Source organism: Aplysia californica, unplaced genomic scaffold, assembly GCF_000002075.1.
Source record: "Aplysia californica isolate F4 #8 unplaced genomic scaffold, AplCal3.0 scaffold00748, whole genome shotgun sequence".
NCBI lineage: Eukaryota > Metazoa > Mollusca > Gastropoda > Aplysiida > Aplysiidae > Aplysia > Aplysia californica.
The window spans coordinates 163,766-187,395 of record NW_004798018.1 but is presented as its reverse complement, the minus strand read 5'-3'; the positions used below and the strand labels follow the sequence as shown (position 1 = coordinate 187,395).

The 23,630-nt window shown below is 38.2% G+C and overlaps 2 protein-coding genes across 5 annotated transcripts in view; one reads left to right on the top strand and one right to left on the bottom strand.

Moving 5' to 3' along the window:
• The window catches only part of LOC101852882 (tetratricopeptide repeat protein 37), a 36,638-nt gene extending 29,279 nt beyond the window's left edge, over positions 1-7,359 (top strand). For 3 of the 4 annotated variants that reach the window (XM_005109095.3, XM_035972577.1, XM_013088465.2), the window contains 8 exons: positions 93-221; positions 836-945; positions 3,022-3,126; positions 3,524-3,615; positions 4,007-4,067; positions 4,585-4,706; positions 5,823-5,964; positions 7,059-7,359. In XM_005109095.3, coding sequence (XP_005109152.2) covers positions 93-221; positions 836-945; positions 3,022-3,126; positions 3,524-3,615; positions 4,007-4,067; positions 4,585-4,706; positions 5,823-5,964; positions 7,059-7,136 — 839 coding nt within the window. In that variant the 3' untranslated portion in view covers positions 7,137-7,359. The remainder of the gene's footprint in view (positions 1-92; positions 222-835; positions 946-3,021; positions 3,127-3,523; positions 3,616-4,006; positions 4,068-4,584; positions 4,707-5,822; positions 5,965-7,058) is intronic. The other variant, XM_013088466.2, reaches the window with a different exon arrangement.
• A 1,528-nt stretch (positions 7,360-8,887) lies between these two features.
• Positions 8,888-23,630, bottom strand: part of LOC101852653 (arrestin domain-containing protein 3) — an 18,634-nt gene continuing 3,891 nt past the window's right edge. The window contains exons 2-8 of the mRNA XM_005109094.3: positions 22,889-22,961; positions 21,917-22,064; positions 21,425-21,527; positions 20,346-20,602; positions 18,513-18,723; positions 17,873-18,024; positions 8,888-16,887 (exon numbers count right to left, since the gene is read on the bottom strand). Coding sequence (XP_005109151.1) covers positions 16,819-16,887; positions 17,873-18,024; positions 18,513-18,723; positions 20,346-20,602; positions 21,425-21,527; positions 21,917-22,064; positions 22,889-22,961 — 1,013 coding nt within the window. The 3' untranslated portion in view covers positions 8,888-16,818. The remainder of the gene's footprint in view (positions 16,888-17,872; positions 18,025-18,512; positions 18,724-20,345; positions 20,603-21,424; positions 21,528-21,916; positions 22,065-22,888; positions 22,962-23,630) is intronic.

Below are 23,630 nucleotides of genomic sequence, written 5' to 3'. Positions count from 1 at the left end.
TAAGTGGTATCAACAGTTTTTCTTTAGTTGCTATTGCAAGCTATTGATAATTTCTTATCAATAATTTTGTTTTCCTCTCTCCTTGGGTTCAGGATCAGTGTCAGCCCAGAGTACGTTTGTGAGTGCTGTGCATGCGGAGGCGGTGCTGAGGCTGGCGTTACACGGAAACTCTGACCTTCTCCAGGTTGAACAAGATTTGCTTTCTCTCCTTTTGAATAAAGGTGAGTGGATCTCCATCATCTATCCCTTAAGGTTGTGTTTTTGACATGGCACTTTCAAGCATGTATGTTGGTGCATGCAGGGGATGGTTACATTGTAACTTTTTGAAAAAAATGTTCCAGTTTAACAGTTGTTCAAACTCTATTTTGTTTACTTTTCAAATTTTTTCTGTAGTTTTTCTCTTGGTTACTTCCCCGGGGCGGTGCCACTGACTGTAGTGTCTTTAGGCCATTCCCAAAGGGGGGACATTTCTCGTTCAAGCACAGTAGAATTGTAAATGGGCTGATTCATGTCACGCTCATAACTGTGCCTAATCTACAACAGGGAACTGCTGCTTTTTCTTTCCTAATCCTCACTATTGTCATTTTTCCTCTACTTCTTTTGTATGTTTGTCACTCTCTTGTGACCTGCTATTTTTGGGGTGCCTTGATAGTCGAAGCAGACACAAGTTAGAGAGGTGAGCAGAATAAGTCTGATTCCCTGTAAAGACTTCTCTGTTGACATCCACCTCTTGGCGCTCATATGACCTTATGCAGTTGCGAGCACCGTAAAACCCTCTATAAAAAAAACAAAAAAACTTTTAGTTATACTATTGTATGTTCTTTCTTTACTCTAGAAGATTTGTCTCCTGAGCTAAAGACTTGGTTCCTGCAGCACTCAGTGGTCAACAGGATTTTGGCCGGTGATGTCCAGATGGCAACAGCTCAGGCCAAGCTTCTCTCTGAGGTTGGACACACAGATGATCATCATTAAATCTTTGTCTTGTCTACTCTGTATATGTGTATTGTGTATCTTGATTAACTTACACATTTCTGAGGAGGAAATATAGTGAAACATTGGACAATTTTACAATTAATATTTTTGTGCATAAATTTAAAAACCTTTAAGACTAAATTTTCTCAAGAGTTAAGTTTATGCTACTTTTCAACCGTGTGACTGCTATCTAAATGCCATCAGCTGCGTTTTTCCCCATCTGTCAGCTTATTGTTTACCATCTGCTTATTATTTTTTTGTGTAAGTTGAACTGTATACTAAACGCAAATAATTGGGGTTTTTTTTAAGGCTTACAACTTAGTCCAGTGATAAAAATGAAGAAAAAAATAAGGAAGGAAGGCAGGCAGGGATGATGCATGTTTTATCCAGCCTTTGGAACCGAGATTTATCTTAAGTGAGACTGGGATGTTGATACGGTATTCTCCACCTAAAGCACGCAATGCAAAAGCACCATCCGCTCAAACGCACGCTTTCGTCATGTGACGGGTTTTTTACGATATAATTTAGACGTACAAACGCACGGTCACTCCCTGTAAACGCACACTCCGATCCGTGAAATACGCCGACAAGTTAAGCTTGGCAAGGGGAAATTTTCACTACAACCTGCACAGCCTGCATAAGACAAGCCTAGAATTTACTCGAAAACCGGATATTTGGTGAGAGTGCCCCTCACACCGGACAAAGAGAGTGATAGACAGCGTTTACACACCCTACTTTCCACTGACGCATAGGTCTCGGGCTGGTCGGTTAAATGTTGGGGTGGGGGGGTGGATGGGATTGGGGGGACTGAAATGTCTTTTGATTGGTCACTGGAAATGTATGATCTTTAAGAGAAGGTTTCTGACTGGCGTTTGAGTTTGAGTGACTGCGTGTAATGTTTAGTTAGATCTAGACCTGATGCGCGAAATGCGTAAATGTCGTAAAACACTAGACAGGCTTCTATAGAATTAAAGATTAGCCAAGTAAGCCTAATAAATTGCGCTCGAAGAACTTATAACGTAGATCTACTTGTTCAACGAATCACAAGATAAAATGTTTCTCGAGGATGATTCTGCATGAATTTACTGTCGGGGCGGTCGCTTGGAAAGCCACGTGGCTGGTCTGTCGTCTCTATGACTATCACCAACCGTTTCCTCTTAGGCTATCTGTTCCCGAAATTTTATGGTGCATATAATTAAACTGGGTCTGTTCTGCCCCCGCTCAACGTCTTTGTATCTAACCGCAGTCGAGAAATCCTACACAAAACAATCACGTGTCGTCACATTATCGACCAAAGTGACCCTCACCCCACAAGTAAGGTCACTAAAATATCAAGGAAATTACATCATTACGTATCTTCCTCTCTTTGCACAGGTTCATGTAAACGTACGCTCCGTATAAACACACGCTTAGGGCCCCTCCCGAGTACCATGCGTTTAGGTGGAGACTACTGTAATCAGTTAACACTTACAGTACCGCAGGGTCATATCGTGAAAAGCCCTTGAGTGCCGCACCGATTTAGAAGCCAACAAAATAATAAGGGTACGTTACAAAAAAATTCTTTGAAACAAAAGTCATTGACAGAATTACATGAAATTTTCAACATATATTCTGAAACAAATGTTCTTTATAGAAAAATATTTTTTGCGACATATAGACATCATGAAAAAACTCCCATTCCGTTTGGAGAAGGTAGGCACGCCCACCTGAATTTCTAGATCTAGATAGAGCGATCTGGGAACGCTGAAGCCATGATAGAACAAAAATATGTTTTTAAAACCTTCACAGCTCAAGAAACGCACTTAAAAAATTCGAAGCGCTATATCAACGATTCAGCTATCACATAGAGTGATTTCCCTTGATATTTACTTCCGTGGAGAAGTTCCGTTCGCTGTTTACTGTGCCTGGTCGTTGTCGCCAGCAGTACTGAGCGGAAATTACGGGCTGTCGCCAACGGTACTGTTAGTGTTAAATCAGCTGCTGATTTTTGTTGGATTTTTGTTTGTTTGTCAAAAAATTCAATGCCTCAGATAATATTGTGTGTTACAGTTCCCAGACCCGACGTCTTTCAACAAACTTGTGCAGAATTCTCTCACGTCTACCGTGGACTCTGGCCTGGACCATGTCTCTGAGGCAAACAGTCTCCCGTTAGTGGTGAGTAACTTATTGGTTGTGACACTCTGTCATCGATATTGTTGGTATTTGAATAGATTTTGGTTCAGCATGATGTCAGGACCTGTTCATTATGAGGAAGTCTGTGTTTTTGAAATTGAGAAATATTTCAACAGTTTATTATTCTGAGTATCCTCTTTGTGGCTGATTGGTTGATCCTCACACCAATCCTGATTTCTCCATTTTCATGAAAACAAGAAAACATGTGCAAAAAGAGTTGGATGAAGAATTAGCCACGATTTATTGTATATTTTTATACAATTATTATATGAAAAGCATACAAAAATTTGAGTTCGCGACATGTGCCAGGTCTTATTCTATCTTTCAGAGCCCCTCGTTACTAAATCCTAATGACAAATTTTTTTATCTGAATCCTCAGTTGGCCATTTCCCTGTTGATTGACCAAGGCAAGTTTACAGAGGCTGTGGCATTGTTGAAACAGTTTGTGAAAGGAAAAGAAGAAAAAATAAGGTATGTAGGGTTGGGGGGTTGTTTTTTTTTGGGGGGGGGGGGGGGGGGTCTTTGTTTGTTGCTTTTTAAAAAAATTATTGTTCCATTCTAGAAAATTCAGATCTTTGTTTCCCTCAAGTCAAACCTAAGGATAGTCTGTAAGTCACATCAGCTTTATGTTTTCATAATTTCCCTGGACAAGGAAGTTTTTCAAAACTTAGTTCTCTACTCATAAGGGATACCTTCTGTTTTGGGGCCACTAATAGAATCTTCCTGTGACTTTGACATTGAAACAGTCTTGTAAACTACTCAAGCAATAACGATCCAAGTTATAAATTTATTTTATTGAATAAATAAATTCAATATAAAATTTTCAGGTAATCATTTCTAATTCGTTATCTTTTTTCTACAGTGCTGCTTTCTACAAAAGCTTGTTGGAAAGAAGTGCCTTCATCTCGTACAAAGGCCTGCAGGTACGGTAGCCACCCTGCTTGTGCCATGTTTTCTGTGATCTATGGTGGACTTTGTTTCTCAAGAATAGTTTTGTATCTTTATGCAACTGACTTGACGCGAGCTTTGATTCACTAAAATGTCTAGATTTTCGGGTTTTTTAGAGTCAAATAAGAAAAGCTTTTTTTTTATAGAAATTCAAAATATTTAAAAATAGTGTAGTATTGGAAGTATTTAAGTAAAAATAAATGAAATCACTTTTCAGATACTGACCCAAAACCTGTCCCCGTGGTTTTATGCACCCCGCTTAATTTAGCAAAATTTGATTTTTTGCTTAATTTCTGATTATTTTCCTTTATCATTCTTTGTTAAAATTAACAGAATAGCATAATTTCACATTTTTGGGCTGAGTTTGCATAATTTCAGAATTGTTCTTGCATAGACGGGGACAGCAAAACATGCGCATTGCCTTTGAGATTGTCAGCTTCACAGTGAAGTACTTCACAGCTGTTCAGAAAATTCTTCCTTCTTTTTGTACAGGAATCTGACAGTGAGGTATTGAAAGAGAATCTCGACACAGTGGCCCAGACGTTTAAACAGAAGGAGATCTCGTCTACTATTGTGAACGCTTTACAGGCCATGAGGACAGAGGACAATAAAAGGTTTGTGTTGCCTGCAATGTTACCATCTGCATAGCTGTAGCTGCCAATCAGTACTTTAATAACATATTGAATACGTTTTTGAGGGTCTGACATATCTGATCAGAAAATATGTATTCTGTTTTCTTGTAATGCTCCTCATGCACTGGCTGATGTTGAAAAGAATTATGAACTTTCAAGACCAGATTTACGTAATAAAGAAAACGAAGACCATAAGTCAGTTGGAGAGCAAACTATTTATTAAATGCTGAAAAGTGTGTGTTGAGGTTGTGGAGGGGGGTTACTTGGCCAACGATCACCATCTTGGTTAAAGTTAGATTCTGTTTTTTGGCTTCGAAAAGTTGGCAGCTCTGCATTTGTTTTTTATGCTGTAGATCATTTGATCAGAAATGTTCACAGTATTCTAGGTATCTTGCTGTATACCTAGGGAATATTATTTGTTTAACCATGATGTGTAAGCTTTTTCGACATGCATCAATTCATGAGTCTTCAGACCAAAAGTTGACTGAGCACTGTGATCATCTTTGTTTTGAGCTTTGACAGATTGTGTTGCTTTTTTGTGACTTTTTCAGTTGAGACTGTTAAACACTCTCTATGCTACAAAGAAAGAATTATGAATCTTTCTTTTGAAAGAGAATAAGAATACTGGTGTTTAAATGTAATACAGAAAAGCACCCCTGTCAAAGAAATTATGTTGTTCTTGCTTATAAGAAACAACAAGACTACAGACTCTGTACCGTAACTTGTGAAAATCAGCACAAAATGGCTGTTGTTATAAAATTCAACAAGCACATCTGGTCAGGGTAGGCAGTTTAGTACTTAAAACAACTGGCACATACTCTGTTCACATGTTCTGCTCGGAAGAGACACTGACCACATGGTCTCAAGCTTATATAGTGCTCACAACACTGACAAAAGTAATCACTATGAAAGGACGAAGACAACTCACGACAGTTAAGGGTGGTCACTAAGAATAATGAATGAGGACAACTGGACACTGACTTATTGAGTTATACCTCTTAAACCTAAACATGTTTGACAGTGACATCACTACAGTTGTGTTGATGTAATTCTCTGTCCCTCTGTCCCTCAAACAAACAAACCGTCGTCCACCCCCAGGTTAGCCAAGCACCTGTTTGCCACAGCTCTGGACCAGGTGGATGCTGGCACGGACGTCGGATATGTCAGCTCTCTGTCCAGGCAGGGCCTCGTGTCGCTTCTGTGGGACTCGGCCAAGGACTCCGACCAACAGCTGGTCAAGGTCAGATGTGCTGATGTTTGGGGGAGGGTTATGATATTTATAGACTGGAATTATCTCTGTCAGTGTTCGTACAGGTCTTGGAAAACTGGAAAACTCTTGGAATGTTGTTTTTATCTTCCAAGACATGGAAAACTCTTGGAATTTTGGGAAGTTGGCAGGATTCTTAGAAAAGTCCTTAAAAAATAAATTTTTAACTAGATCTATTGTAAAAAATATTTCCTCGACGTTTAGAGGGCCTGGACTTTATGCAGTCTGAAGTATACCATAATATGTATTTTTGCTTGCTGAACGAAACATTTTCTTTCGAAGTGGCATCGTTATTTGTCTTGGAAAAAAGAAATCTGGTCTTGAAAACTCTTGGAAAAGTCTTGGGGAAGAAAGTCTCCGCTCTGTTTGTGACCTTGGTGGAGTTTTGGAAACGTGAATTTATCAGACAAGGAAATGAAGATCCTTGATTCAGGAATTACTTTAGTAGTGTGTTTTCTTTCTCTCTATCACTCTCTCTGAGTCTTTTTTTTTGGTCTCTTTTATCTCTCCCTTTCTCTCTCCAACATCCTGCTGAAATGTAGGTGCTGAGGTCCTTGTCTTATTGCCATCTGATGCTGGGGTTTGTTCAAATCACTCAGAGATTTTTCTCCCCCACTCTGTCCTTTGAGATGAATTTTCCTCCTCCTGACGTTGCAGTCCCAACTCTGTTACTGAACTCTCTCCTGTCCTTTGCCAGTCTGTCTGTCTCAATGGCAGTCCTGCTCAAACTGTTCTCTTTGTCCCTTTACCGTCTGTCTTCTTGGCTTTCCCCGACTCAGACTTTTTGTATGATCTCCGTATTAGCAGACACTCATCTCTTTTTTTCATTTTTCTCTTTTTTACTTTTCATAGTCAAGAAAAAGTGTGCCACTTTTTTATTATTTCCATGAGTAAGAATAAATGATTTTCTACTGTTTTAAACTTATCTTAATCTTGATGTTAGTGTAATGTGTAAGGCTCTGACAAATCTAAAAATAGCACAATGTACATGTTCAGTTTTGTTCAATGTGCAATCTGACCAGGATCTTGATAGTATGTCCCTACTGTTTCACCGTCTGTATTTGCAGGCCTTGTTAGAAGACGGCAAAGCCTCCAAGGACTCTGGCCTAGATAGGCTCGTGAAGGAGCTGAAGGCCAATAAATAGATGACTGGACGTCGCATCCTCGGTTATTTCTGGTCTGGAGAGGAATGAAGCAGCCATCGATGACACTGATCTGTTGATAAGCAGATAAGAGGACCTCGCTCCTCTCAAGAATTAGTTTAAACAATCTCCCTATAATTTGTTTTGGATGCTTTCTGAAATCTATACACTTTTCTTATGAACCCTTATCAGAGGTTCAGGTACAAATAAAGAAATTTACAAACTACAGCTCTTTTGACTGATTATAATAATAACATTTAGGACATAATGTGTTAACTCATTCAGTGCTGTGTGCTCCAGCAGTGAACTCCCGTCATATACTGGGCAGTTTTGTTATGGCAACATAAAAATTAGGTCTACCCCGGAAAAATCAATAAAAACTAGCAGGCTCAATGGCTGTTCGAGCAGAAAAAATGTCTCCTTGACCTTTCGCATAATGCATCACGATTAGTTCAAATGACTGGGTATGGATTAGATAGAATAATTCTTTCTATAAAGATAGCAAGGCAGAATGCGAGAATACTCATCTTTAGTTTTAGTAGAGGTTTTATGGCGCTCGCAACTGCATAAGGTCATATGAGCGCCAGAAGATTAGAGGTGTTACAAGAGAGTAACAAGCATAAAAAATACGAAGGAGAGATCAGGATGATAGACGTTTGATAGGAAAGAAGAAGCAAACCACACCAGAGCACCCGCCAACCACCCACATACTTGTCATTAGTATGTGGGCAGGTTTCGCGAGTATTCCCGTCCATAACACTGAATGAGTTAAACTGCATCATGTGAACTGTGCACTTTTGTCTTTGACTTACACATTGCTGGAAGTCAACAGGACATACAGACATTATCATAGTCACAGAATGCAGGTGGCAAGAAAAATGACATACAGTGGAGTCAGTGGAGACTACTTCAATCAAATATGGTTCATCTGAAAGACAGTGGTAAACTGAAAGAAAAGAAAATCCCAGGTTGTTGGGTTTTTTTTCTATTTTGAGCAACATTCCTGAACCAAAAACTGGCTAAACCAAAGAAAATGCGGCAGTTCTGCCGATTTTGGTTAAAGCAGACTCCACTGTAGATAACTGCAGGTGTTTTCTGCCCTCATCGATACAATTAAGATCATTTAGGAGGTGGAATGACAGACACACTAGAGGAAGAAAAAGCTTCACATTTTGTCACAGAGAACTGATTTTCACAACATAATTAGAGAGGTTGAACCAACCTCTGCAGTAGTACTGGGAGTAAAGTCTCACATGGGGTCAATGTAGTGGGCATTGTTCACGCAGCACCCCCCACCCCCCCTCAACTTCTTTTTCAATAAATTCCAAGTGGCCCTGCAGCAAAAGATTTTTCTGATTGAATTATGGCTTCATTCTCATTATATTCACAAGTCCAGTTTTGACTGTTCATAAATTTTCTTCAGTGGCAAGTCCGTGAGGAGCAATACTAAACAAACCAGAAGTATGTACTTTCTGATACGAAAATTAACATCTGTACCCTGGCTCTAAAAAAAAGGATTAAATAAGTTTTTTACATACTGTTTGGCAGCTAGGATAGTGAATTGGTCACCACCTGGACCCACTGGAAGGGAGAGAGCTTTGTGTCAATTCATACGATTGTTGCACATCATAAGCATAAACATTCTTGAGATCTCTAGTCCAAAAAGTGAATTGTTTGTACTAAAATGCTCTTCTTGTCAGTCCAAACATTTACTTGACGGCAGTACACAAAAAAAGATGGAACAGTAAGACCATACATTGCACAAATTTTTATTTTGTAAAAAATATTTATATTCTATACATGAACACGTTGTAAAGCTTGTTTCGAATTCAAAATTAAATAAAAACAGGATAAAGCCAATACATAAAAAAGTACCACAGAAGCGACAGCTGTTTAAAGGATTTCACAGCGATAAGTAAAAGTAAAAATAGCACATTCTGCAACAGCAAAGCAGAGTTAGCATTTTCCCGGTTATGAATGGGCTACAGAACGATACAGCACTGTCATATACCATGATAAGCAGTCAGAAGAATGACAGTCTGCGCATACATATGTTACGTTCGCAATAAGAAAATTAAATTATAAAAATATTTTTGTGGAGTACCGGTTGAAAATAATGTTATTTTAACCTGAAAAAAGCCCCCACCAAACAATGTTGAACTTGAAACCAAATAGGAAGAAAGATGATTTGGGTTTTTTTCTTTGATCAGGCTCTATAAGGAACTTTCTTCCCACAGAATAATAAATAAATGACTGGAACATCTTTTGTGCATAATATTGCTTATTTACTTTTAAAGATCATCACCTCGAGACGCCTTTCAGTAAAAAGAAATTAAGTGTGCTGCCCTACAGCAGTCTCGTTATCATTCCCATCGCAATTACTCTCATTAGGGTTTAGGTTGTTTTTTTTCAAACAGGTAGCCTACACAGCTGCAAAAGAGCCTTGTGATATGTGAGTGAAAAATAATTGTATTCAGTGGATGAATAAGTATTCAAATTCATGTGAAAAAAAGGAATTAATCCCTACGACACATCGATAAAAAAGCATTTTTCCTCTTATCTTGATGCTAAACCTTTTGCTAGTATAACAATCCATGAGAATCCAAAACTCTCTCGAAGCTTTTGGTTTTTTCTTTTTTGCTAAGCATGAAACTGTCACGAGTTGTCTACTAGGCTTACAGACTTATTGCAGTAACTGTAACTTTTGTTATTTGTACTACTACTTTTTACAGAACAACATGCCACGTAGGAAGATGTACATTCAACACATTAGTAATTTCATGAGGAACTTTGTGACTTTCGGTAACCGGGATGAAAAGCATAGACTTTTTAGTTTTTTGTGCGGTTTTTCTTCGGGCTGAAGGCAGACCCCCATCAGTTGGAACCACCAGTTGGTTGAGGAGAGTGTGACCACAGCAGGTCGTATACTGGCTGCACATTTTATTCAAGTTTGTGGTTTGATCAGCTCAGCCACTGAGACCCTGTGAGAGAGGCCAACAGACCCAAGCTGAAAAACCCCACAGCACAAAAGAAGCGAGAGTCATGTACAAAAACTGCAGAAATAATTACAGCAATGTTCAACCACAGTGGTTGATCTGGCTGTGACAGGGTTGATGAACTAGTGGAGAAAAAAGTACCGTACGAAAACCATCTCTTTACAGTAATCCTTCTGCTGCTCCTCTCTAATCCTCTTCAGAGAGACCAAGAGATCTTTTTCTTCAACAAAGAATCTTGACTTCATAAGCATAAATAATGCACAACATATATACGAATAGAAATAGAAGCTAAGTAACACGCAAGCAAAAGGCTGATTCAGCATTCTCAAATCACACAAAAGTGTACAAGAAAAGGCTAGCTACAAACACACTCAGCAGCACTCCCGATAAGTAGAGTCACACCACTCGGACATGAGTCGGAATTCACGAAACTTCATTAATTTTACAAAGATCTTAAGCTGGAGCCCCCAGACAATGAACCGCATCCAGCAAAGTACATGACTTTGTCGAGACTGTCGCCACGCTATACTAAAATGTCGAATGTTTTCTGCCTCCTGTGTTTTTGAGTCCCCATATTTGTCAATGAAGAACAATAACTGGCCTGCTGTACCTGATAAAGCTAGCAGGTACTACAACTTCCTTACTGCCAACCCAGCATTTCATTTTATTCTACCCAAACTAGATGTTTGCTTTCCGATGCCCCTCGAAATTTTCTTGGACCTGTAACAAATGACAAAATGAGACCCTCAAATTGAACAATTGAAAGGCTGAAGTTAAAATGCTCAAACACAAATCAGAATCAATAAAACTTACCCATAACTTGTCAATCAATAGTAAATATTTCAGCATAAAAATTTCTTTCATATCCACACAAACACATGCTTCCTTTTTGTCTGAGACCACCTGCGTGTAAAGGCCACTGATTTATGAGTACTGACCGCATCTGGGCATGAGCTCAAGGCTCAGAGTTTTGGCAAGGGGAAATCTCTCTAGAAAATACAGTCAAATGTTTAACTCAACACACATACACCCACGTTCACACAAATGCATATATGTATAAGCGTCGCAAGGAAAATGAATAAAAATAAATGATTCTAACTTTAGAATCTAACTTAACTTGTGAAGCAAGGTCAACCAAGTTGCTCATTTTCCCGTCAACAGCAACGATAAATATCTGTTGAAACATAAACATCATGCCTCTTGTTTTGATAACATCCATAAAAATATTAAAAGCAAATTTACCAGTGCTGAAAGAATTGATTTTGACCTTGTATTTCGTATAGACTGTGTAGATTCAGGATTTTACAAAACCTTTAAAACACCTCAAAGTGCATCTGAAGGGCAACATGGCAAAACGCAGTATATCTATTTACTACAAAACTGACAAAAAAAGGAGAGAGAAAAAAACAACCTTATTCTCTGAAAAAAATGTGAATGAAACGCAGTTTTATCATGCTAAATATCAATGTTACTGCCCGCTTTTTTTTTTATATTCTCATTGCATTTCTTACTATAAGACTCTGGAGTGAATGGGGTTTTCCAAAACACCCAGATTTGGCTGTCAGTACATTTTGCAATTGATGGGGATTCTTCATTTATTTATGGCTTATACTATAACGTCAAAGCTCGCCTTTGGCTGCAAAGGAAAAAAAAAAGAATCTGCTTTTTCTCAGCTGCTTGAATAATCAGCAAATCAGAAAAGTGAGATTCAGGTAAGGGTGCAGAAATACTGAAAACACTCTAAACTTTCACTGCAATTCAGCCATAAGTTCATTCTTTCTCTCGATCCAGCTCAGCCCAAAATGTTTTGACAAAGGGAATGATTATAATCAAATCAAAAACATCCGCAGTGAATGCTTCAGTATTTTGTCAGAACTGGCAAGAACGACATAAAAATAGGAGTTCTGCACATTTAAACAGCATATGCACACTGTAACACAACAAACTTCGGTTAAATATCACCCACACCCAACAGAAAGTACGAGTACCACACGCACATTTCAACAAGTTATACGAACTGCACACTTGGACCAAGCATGTGTCCTGCACACACTTAGACAAAGCAGGCTCACTGCTCACTTGGACACATCATGTATATGGCTGATATGTTAATAAGTACACAGGATATTAATAACATACAAATACGCATGTACATTATTATATTATAATAAATGACTTATATAATACATGTTAATACAACCCGTCTTATACGACGATCATTCACAAAGATGGCTGAATGCGAGGACTACCTCATTGTCAAAGCTATAATGCGTACAATGAATATTAAATATGACAGTCAAATACAAATATAATAAATACATGCTTCTAAAATGTAATGGATATTCTAATACAAAAATTCAAATCTAAATTTTCAAGACACATTGTCAATGTCAACACAACCTTTGGTTCAACTACTCTCAAAACAAAGGGGGAGGAGCAAAAATTCTGTAAAAGATACATCTGTTTTAAAAAATTGCTTTATCTAAAACATTTTCTACAACTTTACTTTAATAGGGAAACAAAAAATGTTCTTCCACAAACGAGTTCACAACCCTCACTACTCGACTATAAGGACAATCTAAACCACAGTCCGTTTTCAGTATACAGCTGAAAGTCTCAGCACATTTGTTGTTAGATTTCAGCAAAAGAAATTTTATAGTACCGGTAATGGAATTTTAATGAGAGATACATCCTCCAACAAAAAAAGGTGTAATACTGTTCTGAAGATAAATGTTTGTCATTCACGGTTTCACTCACGATATTCAGTGAGATGTGACGGAATAAAAAGAGTACCTCACATTCCACATATGCTTTTCAATTAAAAGTATTTTTAAAAAGTCATGGGTACTTGTGCAACCAAACACTTTAAAAACATGAAAAAGTAATGTCAAGCTAAACTATTTTGCAGTTAACTCTCCGCAAGATAGGTGAAATTTCAACAGCAATTGATAATTTTCCAGTTTGTTTGACAAATCTAAGTGCATTTTGTTTCAACCCGTCCATAATTTCAAACACACCGACCACTTCAAGTCAATGATTCAGAGTTGATATAATCTCAACAGAAAACTCATCCAGTACTGATATTCAACTTAAACGTAAAATAATCCCAGAAATAACAGTCTGATGCCTTCCAATGTAGTCAAACAAGGTGAATCTAGGAGCAATGGCGCAACATGCTATACACTGAAATCTCTTATGGTGATCATTGAAAAAACTTGGATTTTAAAATAGGAGACAAGTTGGAGATTCATAAAATATGGCTTAGACATCTGTATTCATGTATTAGACACCAGAAACAGATTGTATATCTTCAGAAACTTAATAAATCACGGGTGAGAGACAAAGGCAGGCAAAGAATACATCAATATTTGAAAAAAAACAACCATCACATGCTTGAGACCAGAACTTTTGAAAATGTGCAAGTTCCATTACATCTGTAGGCCTACCTATCATTTCTGTAAACAGAATTTAAAAGAGGATATCGTCTGAGCCAAATAACAAATACTCAACTTCCTACAACCTCGCTTTACATCCTGAATAAAAACCTTTGGAGCTGCACATTTTTCTTAAGACAGCAATACCTCTAAATAAACTTATCAAGGGTTTTCATATAAGGCTTCGTTATGCGTATTTTGAGCTATTTGGTGTCCAACCTATAGATCTAGAACTAATGTGACTCACAGAACACCCTGCCCTAAGCCTACAAAATTTAGTGATAGTGACTAACGTCCCAATTTGGGTTGTGACATTTCTTTTGAATATGCACTCACCACGATTTTAGTCTCTAAATGTTGTGGTAAATGCCAGTGGCAAATATGTAAGTAGGAAACTCAGGACAAAAACATTTACTACTGATTAATAAAACCGCCTTCCCGTCATGATAGCTGCAGTAGTACAGAAGCTTTTCCTTCACACGGCATGACAATAATGACATCAGAATCCAACTTGACCACAACATGAAGATTAAAAACATTCAACAGAAAAACTTACACTTTCTCAATCACAGCCTGAACCCCAAAAAGCTTCAACATGATAAAATTGGTTATAAATTATTTGTATTACACATTTATGATCTTTTGGATTAGTAAATTTCTATCATGGATTCCATAAATAGCAGAAAATACTACTCAATTTTTAAAAAATAATAATTTTAATGACAAATGTTCGGCGCCTTGAGAAGATTGGTCACAATATGCATGGTTTAGGGGTAACATGTGCTAAATATATTATATATATATACGTATACATACACTACAGGGATGGAAAACAGACTAATATTTCATCACCTTCATATTACATAAAACCTTGCTCTGTCCGAGCCCCTGTAGAACTGTAACCCTCCACGTCTCTCACTGCCTGGCCCTGGACAGTCGATACACAACATACTTCTGACAGTCGACACACAACATACGACACACAACATACTTCTGACAGTCGACACACAACATACTTCTGACAGTCGACTCACAACATACTTCTGACAGTTGACACACAACATACGACACACAACATACTTCTGACAGTCGACTCACAACATACTTCTGACAGTTGACACACAACATACAACACACAACATACTTCTGACAGTCGACACACAACATACTTCTGACAGTTGACACACAACATACTTCTGACAGTCGACACACAACATACTTTTGACAGTCGACACACAACATACGACACACAACATACTTCTGACAGTCGACACACAACATACTTCTGACAGTTGACACACAACATACGACACACAACATACTTTTGACAGTCGACACACAACATACTTCTGACAAGATCACAACATTGGAAACACCCCACACAGACAAACTTCACAAAACTAAGACCAACAAATTTTCCATCACAGTATCATCAAGTAGAATGGCCCAACCTCAGGTGACCACTGTGTAAGGTAACGACAGCACACCATCCAGATGGTCACAACCATAACGCTATTATTCTCGTTATGACACTAGCCTTTTACCTACATATCAGCAATGTAAAGCTTAACACTTGGAAAACCTTTGAAATGGAAAAAATCCCATTCTGAGACTAGCACTAGTGGCCACTCTCTCATCCTCCTTGCATTTCTATTCATTCTTTAATTTCCAATTCTTGATATATAAATGACCCCTTAACTCTTCCAGTCTAACATAAAAGACCTCATCCCCTGAGCTTGTTATTTTTAACCCAGACTAAAAATCATAATCCTTTAATAGAAAATCCGCATTCCCTTCACTACAACCTATTTAAAGGAAATCACAAATAATCACGGATCTCAAAATAAAGTTATGTTCCACTACCTACAAAAATCTATTGACGGAGCTAATTTATATGTAAAAATTGAGCTGAACTAAATTAATCTTTACAAAATAATTAAATTCAAAACTAAAGCAGAAAGTTTCCCCACTTATGACAATAAAATAACAAATAACTTGGCTCTTTCAATAATACCATCTCAAAGCTTAATAGACTCTGCAGTCACTATCTTCACTCAAACTTATATCATAAACAGAACATCTGAAATCAGAAAAAACAACCAGTTCCTTCTTTTTTTATTTTCGGATGACAACAACAGTCAGCACATTCAATTACGACTGCAACTGATTTTTTTTTTTAAAGGACAGCTGTTTACCTTTCAATCTATTGTTCTTAACCCTGTATCTTTTTTTAAATCTCTGGCCCTTCTTTCTACTCTCACTCTCTCCTTTCTTCCCTTTCATTCATAATTCATTACCTTTACACTTCAATTGGGACCTTCATTTCTTCATCATCTCCCCAATTTCCCTTCAAAGTCAACACCAAAGTGATTTTGTAAATCATTTGATTATCATAAACCTCATTCTAAACTTCGTAAAAACCTTTTCGTTTTTCAAAATAGTCTTCTCAAAAAGAATATTCAAAAGCTAAAAAGGGATGCATTTCAATGAATTAAAGAGCATTTATAATATTTTTTAAATCACAAACCCTTTCAGAGACAACAGGGTGAATTTTGACAAAACAGTGTTCAAAATTCTAAAATACGAGATAAACAGCAATTTCATAAATACTGTAATGTGTTTACACAAAGACTTTACCAACAACGTACATCTGACAAAACAATACGCCCGACTAGATTTTCACACACGTGTGCTCGACTCATGCAACACAATTCTTATTCAAGTACAATGTATAGTAACAACGAAAACCTTTTCAACATTTCAACCTTTGATGCTCAAATTGTTATTTGAATAATAAGTTAACAGCATGACAATCGCAGTTTACAGCAAACACAGAAATGCATGCTCTGCAACTTTTGTCCATAACAGGCTTAGTTTTAAACAAAAGAACAAAAAAATACTTTTTTTATCAAAATAAATAAATAAACGATAATAATACAGTTTGTGTTTGATCGCAGAAGAAAAAAACATTTTTGAAAACATGATCAAATAGCGATATATGCCTAACTCACACAGTGAGGCTGAAACCTGCACAATTCGCCACCTCAGACCCCAAAAAGAAAGGTCATCATACACCCTGGAGTAGAGATATCAATGAGACCACCACCACCGTCATCACTACTGTCATCTCAAAGGGAACGTTTCCATCCAGGATGGCAGGCAACCATCAGACAATCCATCACATCCCACATCTCCACATGATTTTCGCCGCATGAATAACTTGGCGCTAGGGGGACTACAAGACTCCCGCGGTCGTCAGGAGTCCTCGTCTGTGCACGCCGTCAGGCTCAAATGCTCCAAATGTGGGAAGGCACCTGGGTCATCCTACAGAAAGTTTTTTGTTTTAGTAAGAGTTTTACGGCACTTGCAACACAATTAAGTCGTATAAGTGCTGAAGCTTAGAAGTGTTACAAGGGAGTAATAAAGACAAAAAAGAAGGAAGGGAGATAAAGACGATAGACAGGGATGCCACTTTTTCGCTTTTTTCAAGTATTTTGATCCTGACCCGCTATTCCGTTATTGAGATCGAGATAGAATCTATAGTTAGAAAAAAACCCTTTGGGTTTCAAATTGATATTCATATGTTAGCGAGACCGTGGCGCGTGGATTTTCAGCTATTTAAAAAAAAGTTGAGTGGCATCCCTGGATAGATATTTGATAGGAAAGAAGGAGCAAACCACACCAGAGCACCCGCCAACCACCCACGACCTACAGAGAGAAAAAAATCAAAAGGAAGAGGTTCTGTTGGTGTAAAGAGAAGCATATCAAAACAAAAAAGGTTGTTTCATGTAGAGGAAAAGAGAGATAGTCTGGAGGCAGAAACAACAGAGGGAAAAAAATAGGACCTACCAGTGGTACCCTCCAACCACCCACATGGAAGAGGCAGCCTGGACTGGACAACAATTTCACAAAGAGAGGAAGGTGATTCTAAACTAGACATGCTAGCCAAACCTGGACATGGGATAGGAGACAGATATGAAGGAAATGTGTGATGCTGAATAGAGCATCAATCACATGAAACTAGGACCAGTTTACCGACAATGTATAAGGCGTGCAGCTGAAATGAGGAGCTGCAGACGGTGATGATTTGTCTGTCAACAGTCTAAACTCTTTTCAAAGCTGCAGCAAAGTAAAAAAGTAAGCTAGTGTACATTTTTTCGTAACTCCCAACTCTCCAATTCAAGCCGATTTCTTTCTTTTTTCTTTGGTTGATTTCTTTCTTTCTTTTTCTTTGTGTGAGTTTTCATGATAACATTTCGATCATTAAAATTTTTCTTTTAATGAAAAACTGTTTTTCCCTGCAACTCACCTCATGATAGGCTGGTGGAGGCCTATAGTTATAAACATAGCGATACATCGGGGTGTACGTGAGGTCGCCCATGTTGGACCCGGGGGGCTCGTCATCATCTTCGTCATTGATGTTCACAGCTCCTCCGATGCTCTCTGCGTACGTAGGTGGATCTATGGGGCGGACAAAAACCATTGGGTTACTCCTCTGACAAAATTACTCACATGTCTATTTCTACCAAGTATTTAAGAAACAGAAGCACCACCAGACATGCCATGTGAGATTTTTTTTTTTAGTAGAGGTTTCACGGCACTCGCAACTGCAAAGGTCATATGAGCGCCAGAAGATTAGAGGTGTTACAAGAGAGTAACAAACAAAAAAGAAGAAGGGAAGATAAGGACGATAGATGTCTGATAGGAAAGAAGGAGCAGACCACACCAGAGCACCCGCCAACCACCCACCTTGTGAGATTTTAAAGCATTGACTTATGAACAAGAACAGGGTCTTGGCTATAGCTTTTTTAAGTGCATTTGAGCAAATGAATGAATAGCAAACCATGATCGCCGATGTCAGTTGCAGATCTGGCAGTTGATGATGACGATCATGACTGTTAACAAAACGTAAAAATAGTACAAAGACGGACTGTGCAAACAGGACCAACCATCAAATGGAGGCGGCGGTGTGATGGTCTCTCTGTACGGCGGGGGTACAGGAACAGTGAGTAAGTTCACTGACGCATACTGGGCTTGTGTCTCTCGGTAGAAGTGTGAGTCTGTGTATCTGTAGCTGGCGGCTTGTCGGAAAGGCACCGTGCCGATCATCACTGGCAAGTGCATGGTCAGGTTGTAGGCACCATTGATGTGGAGAGCCACCTGAAAAGCAGAATACACATATTCAGCAACAGCTCTAACCTGCTCTAACCACCTCCTGTACAAGACAATCATCTATACAAATGACTACTTAACATCTCCTTTTGTGGGTGGTTGGTGGGAGGTCTGGTGTGGTTTAATTCTTCTTTTCTTTTGTTTTTTTTGTTTTTTTGTTTTTGTTAAGTGTTTTACGGCGCTCGCAACTGCATAAGGTCATATGAGCGCGCGGGACACACCTAATATTTTCAGTTGGTAGGAAATTTTGAATTTTGCCCGGGTGGCGGCCGAAGCCTACTCTTATCGATTTTAGACCACCAAGGGATCTTTAACGTGCGCAACTTGCACACGGGCCCTCCGAGATTTTTCGCCCTTGTCCGAGAAGGTTAGGTGTAGATCTTTCCTACCAGAAGATCAGGGGTATGGCAGAAAGACAGCAGTAAGGAGGAGCCAAGGAGTAGCAGTAGAAATGCTGCAGAAAGAGTCAGGAGCCCAGAGGAGGGGGCAAAGGAGGTGAGGGGGTGGGGACAGAAAGTGGAAATGAAAGCAGACAACAGAACATTGCTAGAGAGCAGGAAAGGAGGTGAAAGGAGACAATTTTAGAGAAGAAAATTTTTTGGTCGCTACCCGGATTCGAACCCGGGACCTTTGAATGAGAGGCCAACACCTTAACCTCTAGGCCACGAGAGCCCCCTTCTTCTTTTCTATCAAACATCTATCGTCCTTATCTCACCTCCTTCTTTTTTATATTTGTTACTCTCTTGTAACACTTCTAATCTTCTGGCGCTCATACGACCTTATGCAGTTGCGAGCGCTGTAAAACCTCTACTAAAACAAACAAACATCTCCTTTTTCATTTCTTACAATGACACTGTCCAAGAAATTCACCTGAGTAAGACAACCGTTTTTCTCTCTGATGATAGGTGGTCGTCTCAGACAATTTCGAATGTCCAACACTGCACATGTGACTACAATGTGAGCTGAGCTCTGGGCTTTTAAGAGTCTTATATTTGGGTATGGCGTTACGCTTTTACTTTCTGATGTACTGTCACTAGTTGGATATCCAGCTGTGACCCAAATCAATATTCTAGTTTGATTGTAGATAATAGGGTTGGGTAATGTCAAAAATAATAATATCATTAAATAATAACTGTATTTATATAGCCCATACCCACATTTTACAGCTTGCTGTATGCCCTCACAACTATTATCACAAAAATCACAAAATTTTAAAAGATCAAACCACAATAGCCACTGCCATCAGCAGACAATATATAATATGAATAAAATAATGATTGTGTGTGCTGGATACGAGATGAACACAAAATACGTCAATACAACAAACTTTAACTGTGAAATAAATTACAACCCCTAATACAATCAAAGTATATTCATTCCTTTATAAAATTATAACTCTCAAAAAGAAAACAGATCAAAAATGAAAATGGAAACCTAACACATCATTTAAACATCTTACACCATAAGAAGAAATCTTTCCTCCATACACTTCAATTTTTCTTTTCTGAATTGCCATGCTTGGCTTAAAGTAAACAATGATAATGTCCTTTTGCTCAAACATGATCATCATATTCACAAGAAAATATTAATCTGATGAACAAAGCTGTTACCTTTACATAATAGTCCACCTTCATGACACAACAGTTGATGATTGATGGCGTTACTGCGGGGATTTTCAAAAGCTGCGAGTCCCATGACCCTCTAGTGCCGGGGGCAACAGGAAGACCAGTGAGGACAGTGAACTTTGTCCGGCGAATCCGAGACTTACCGCTGGCAAAAAATGCTTGAGACTGATACAGGGTGGCGTATGGTATTACCGTGCGAGATGAATGATTGTCAAATTCCGCAGATATGGCAATGGACTCCCCTGCAAAGCAATCAAAATTAAAATCAATAAAAACTACCTATACTCTTGTCTAAAGAGAAAAAAGGTACAAATAAAAATTAACGAAAACAAAAACATTTCTAGAAAAGAAAAGAACTAGATTATACAGTTGAACTTGGCCACATGAATAAACCACTGGTCAAAGATCCAATCAATGAGTTGAGGAGGGGAGATCAATCCATAATCTTCCAACTTAGAACACAATAACGCTCAGATGCTACTGGATCGCTAACAACAACAACAACTTGCTCTTATGGCTACTTGTCCAAGACAATCAATCATCTCTACAAATGACCACTTCTTATTTCCACCTTCGCAGTTTGTTTTTTTCATACTACATTGACACTGTCCAAGACAACCATTTTCCACCTCAACAATGGGTGGGTGTCTTCAACAGTTTTGACTGAACCAGCATTACTTGAAGCTGTTAGTAAAACAAATGAGAGAATTAAGGCATCTGTCTGCACACTGCCAAATTTGAGTAGGTCTTGCTTATTCACACACATTCCCATTAAAAAGAACAATCCTGCCCAGTACACTTTTTCATATTGATTCCTACACGATATTTTTTTTAACCAAGAAATACAAAATACTATGAATCATCCTTAAAATCAAGGAAAACTAGTTTCAAATTTTAACAAATTGGCATGTTTTTTTTTACACTTCGCCGTCTCATCTCGCCGATCGGCGATGTTTACCATCCTGTTTCTTTGGATTTTCCCCAAAATATGATGGCAAAATGTTTAAAGTCAAAATAGACTAAATAATTTTCTGCAACAAAACAGTCCCGACAGCCGTACACACCCGGACAATATCCCCTGCGGTCCGTCCTGGAGGTGATGGAGATGGGCCCGGAGGTACAGAGCCAGCAGCACAGAGTCTTCTCCACACTGCTCTCCACTTGCACCTTCAGGGACGTCACGAGAGACGGGAGACGGGTCAGGACACAGCAGTATACATTCTTCTTTTTATATTCTCAAATTTTCATAAACTGCAAAAGTTGTCTCCAACTTTTTTTTTACTTTTCACAAAATGCAAAATTGTCATCAATTTTTTGTTAGTTTTCACAAACTCCAAAATTTGTCATCAATTTGTTTTTTAGCTTTCACAAAAACTGGAAAGCTTTTTCAAATTTTAACGGTCCCACAAACTACAACACTTATTAATTAAATTTTGGAACACATTATTATCGTACCTTTCTATCCCACTGATATATCGACTAGAGAAAATGGAATTAACTCATCATTAAGAGTAACATTATTTCATAACAAAAAGCAATGCTGACTTTCTTCTTACCTGGTACTCAGGTCTATTGATGTCAATAGGACTGATGACGGTGAAAGCTTTCTTGGTCTTGTGATTAAATGACCAGGGTTTGTCCATCTCGGCTTTCAGCCAGTATCGTATGCTGCCATGTTTCCCTTCAAAACTTGTTGAAATACCCCTGAAATAGACATTTTAAAACATACATATCATCTTGATTTTCTATATCTAGTGGTTTACTTTACACATATCTGCTTCGTTGTAAAACAGCAAAAAGAAATATATCTGTAATTCATGATCTAAGTTCTCCCACATGATATTCTTTATTTAGCAGTGTACTATGAACTTAAGGGAAAAACCTGATATTTTCATACTTTATCTGTTCCAAGACTACCAGGCAACAAGATAAAGAAAATAACAGACAGCTCACTGAAAGAGAGGAGTGCACTACAGTAAGCCTATTCCTAAGATCATAAAAATTACCTTGACTTATATAATACTTTAGATTCAGTAAAATAGGAGACATGCAGGCTTAATTAGCTTAAGATCTCTTTAAACTGCTTTGAGCTCAGAAATCCACACATGAGAATTCTTAAACTTAGGTTGTTTTGGGAGTCTTCATGATTCTTTATTCACTAGGCCCATACCTATCAGAAATTAGCAAACTCTTTATGTCAAAAAGAGCTGTAACTAAGTACTAAACAAACTGATATCTTACATCTGGATGGTATCATGAAGCAATGTGAAGCCAGTGTAGCAAATATGTGCTTACATAAATTGTTATGATATTTTCACATGAGCCAAAATGTGAATACCTTTTATGTGAACTGGACTGAAAACCATGCCCTTTTTTATTGCATTCAATTCAAGCGATTTCAACCCCTACATCCCAGTGAAAAAAAAACAAATGAGAAGAGGGGGGAAGATAAAACAGACAGCCCTTTTACAAATTTTAATACAGGCATTTGTCTTCAAATAGCAAAGTATAAAAAAAAAAAACCCTACCCCATGGGGAGGTCAAAGGAAAAGGTGAGTTCATGACGTCCATCAGTCAGGGTATCTCTCCCATCTGCAACCTCTGAAAATATATACATTGTCCGTACTGTTTTAATATCTGAAATCATTTTGGTGCTTGTAATTAAGTGGAATGAACTCAATAACATTCCATGAAATAAAAGAGGGAAATATCAGGTGGATCCACTAAAAAGTTTCATGTAATTTCTCTCCCAAAATCTTAAAATCTCTTCTGAATCTTACTCGGCAATCTAAGAATGCACAAAAATTATTAAAAAAACAAGTGAGAAAAATTACGAACTAATTCTCATTAACTATTCATAAATATAACTAGTTAGACTTAAAATACTCCTGTCTGTGGTGAAGAGGTTAGGTGCTTCACTATCGCATGCAGGAGACCCGGGTTTGATCCAGAGTGGTGATAAAATTGTAATCGAGCATCTCAGTCTTTCTGCTAGGATGTATCCCTCTCACCTACAGGTGACCCTGACAGGCTGGGTCGGAAGCCCACCTCCTGAATGATCTGAATTGTGTCGATGGGGGCATATTAACATTTTCATTATTCTGAAAACATTTTTAAAAACCTAGAATGATACATATACTCTCGTTTTGTTGTATAGATTATAATGACAAAATAGGCAAAATAGTCAGAATCTGATAAAGTGCAAGGTTAGAGAGAGAGACACACACAGAGAGTGAGAAAGACACAGAGAGAGAGAGAGAGAGAGAGAGA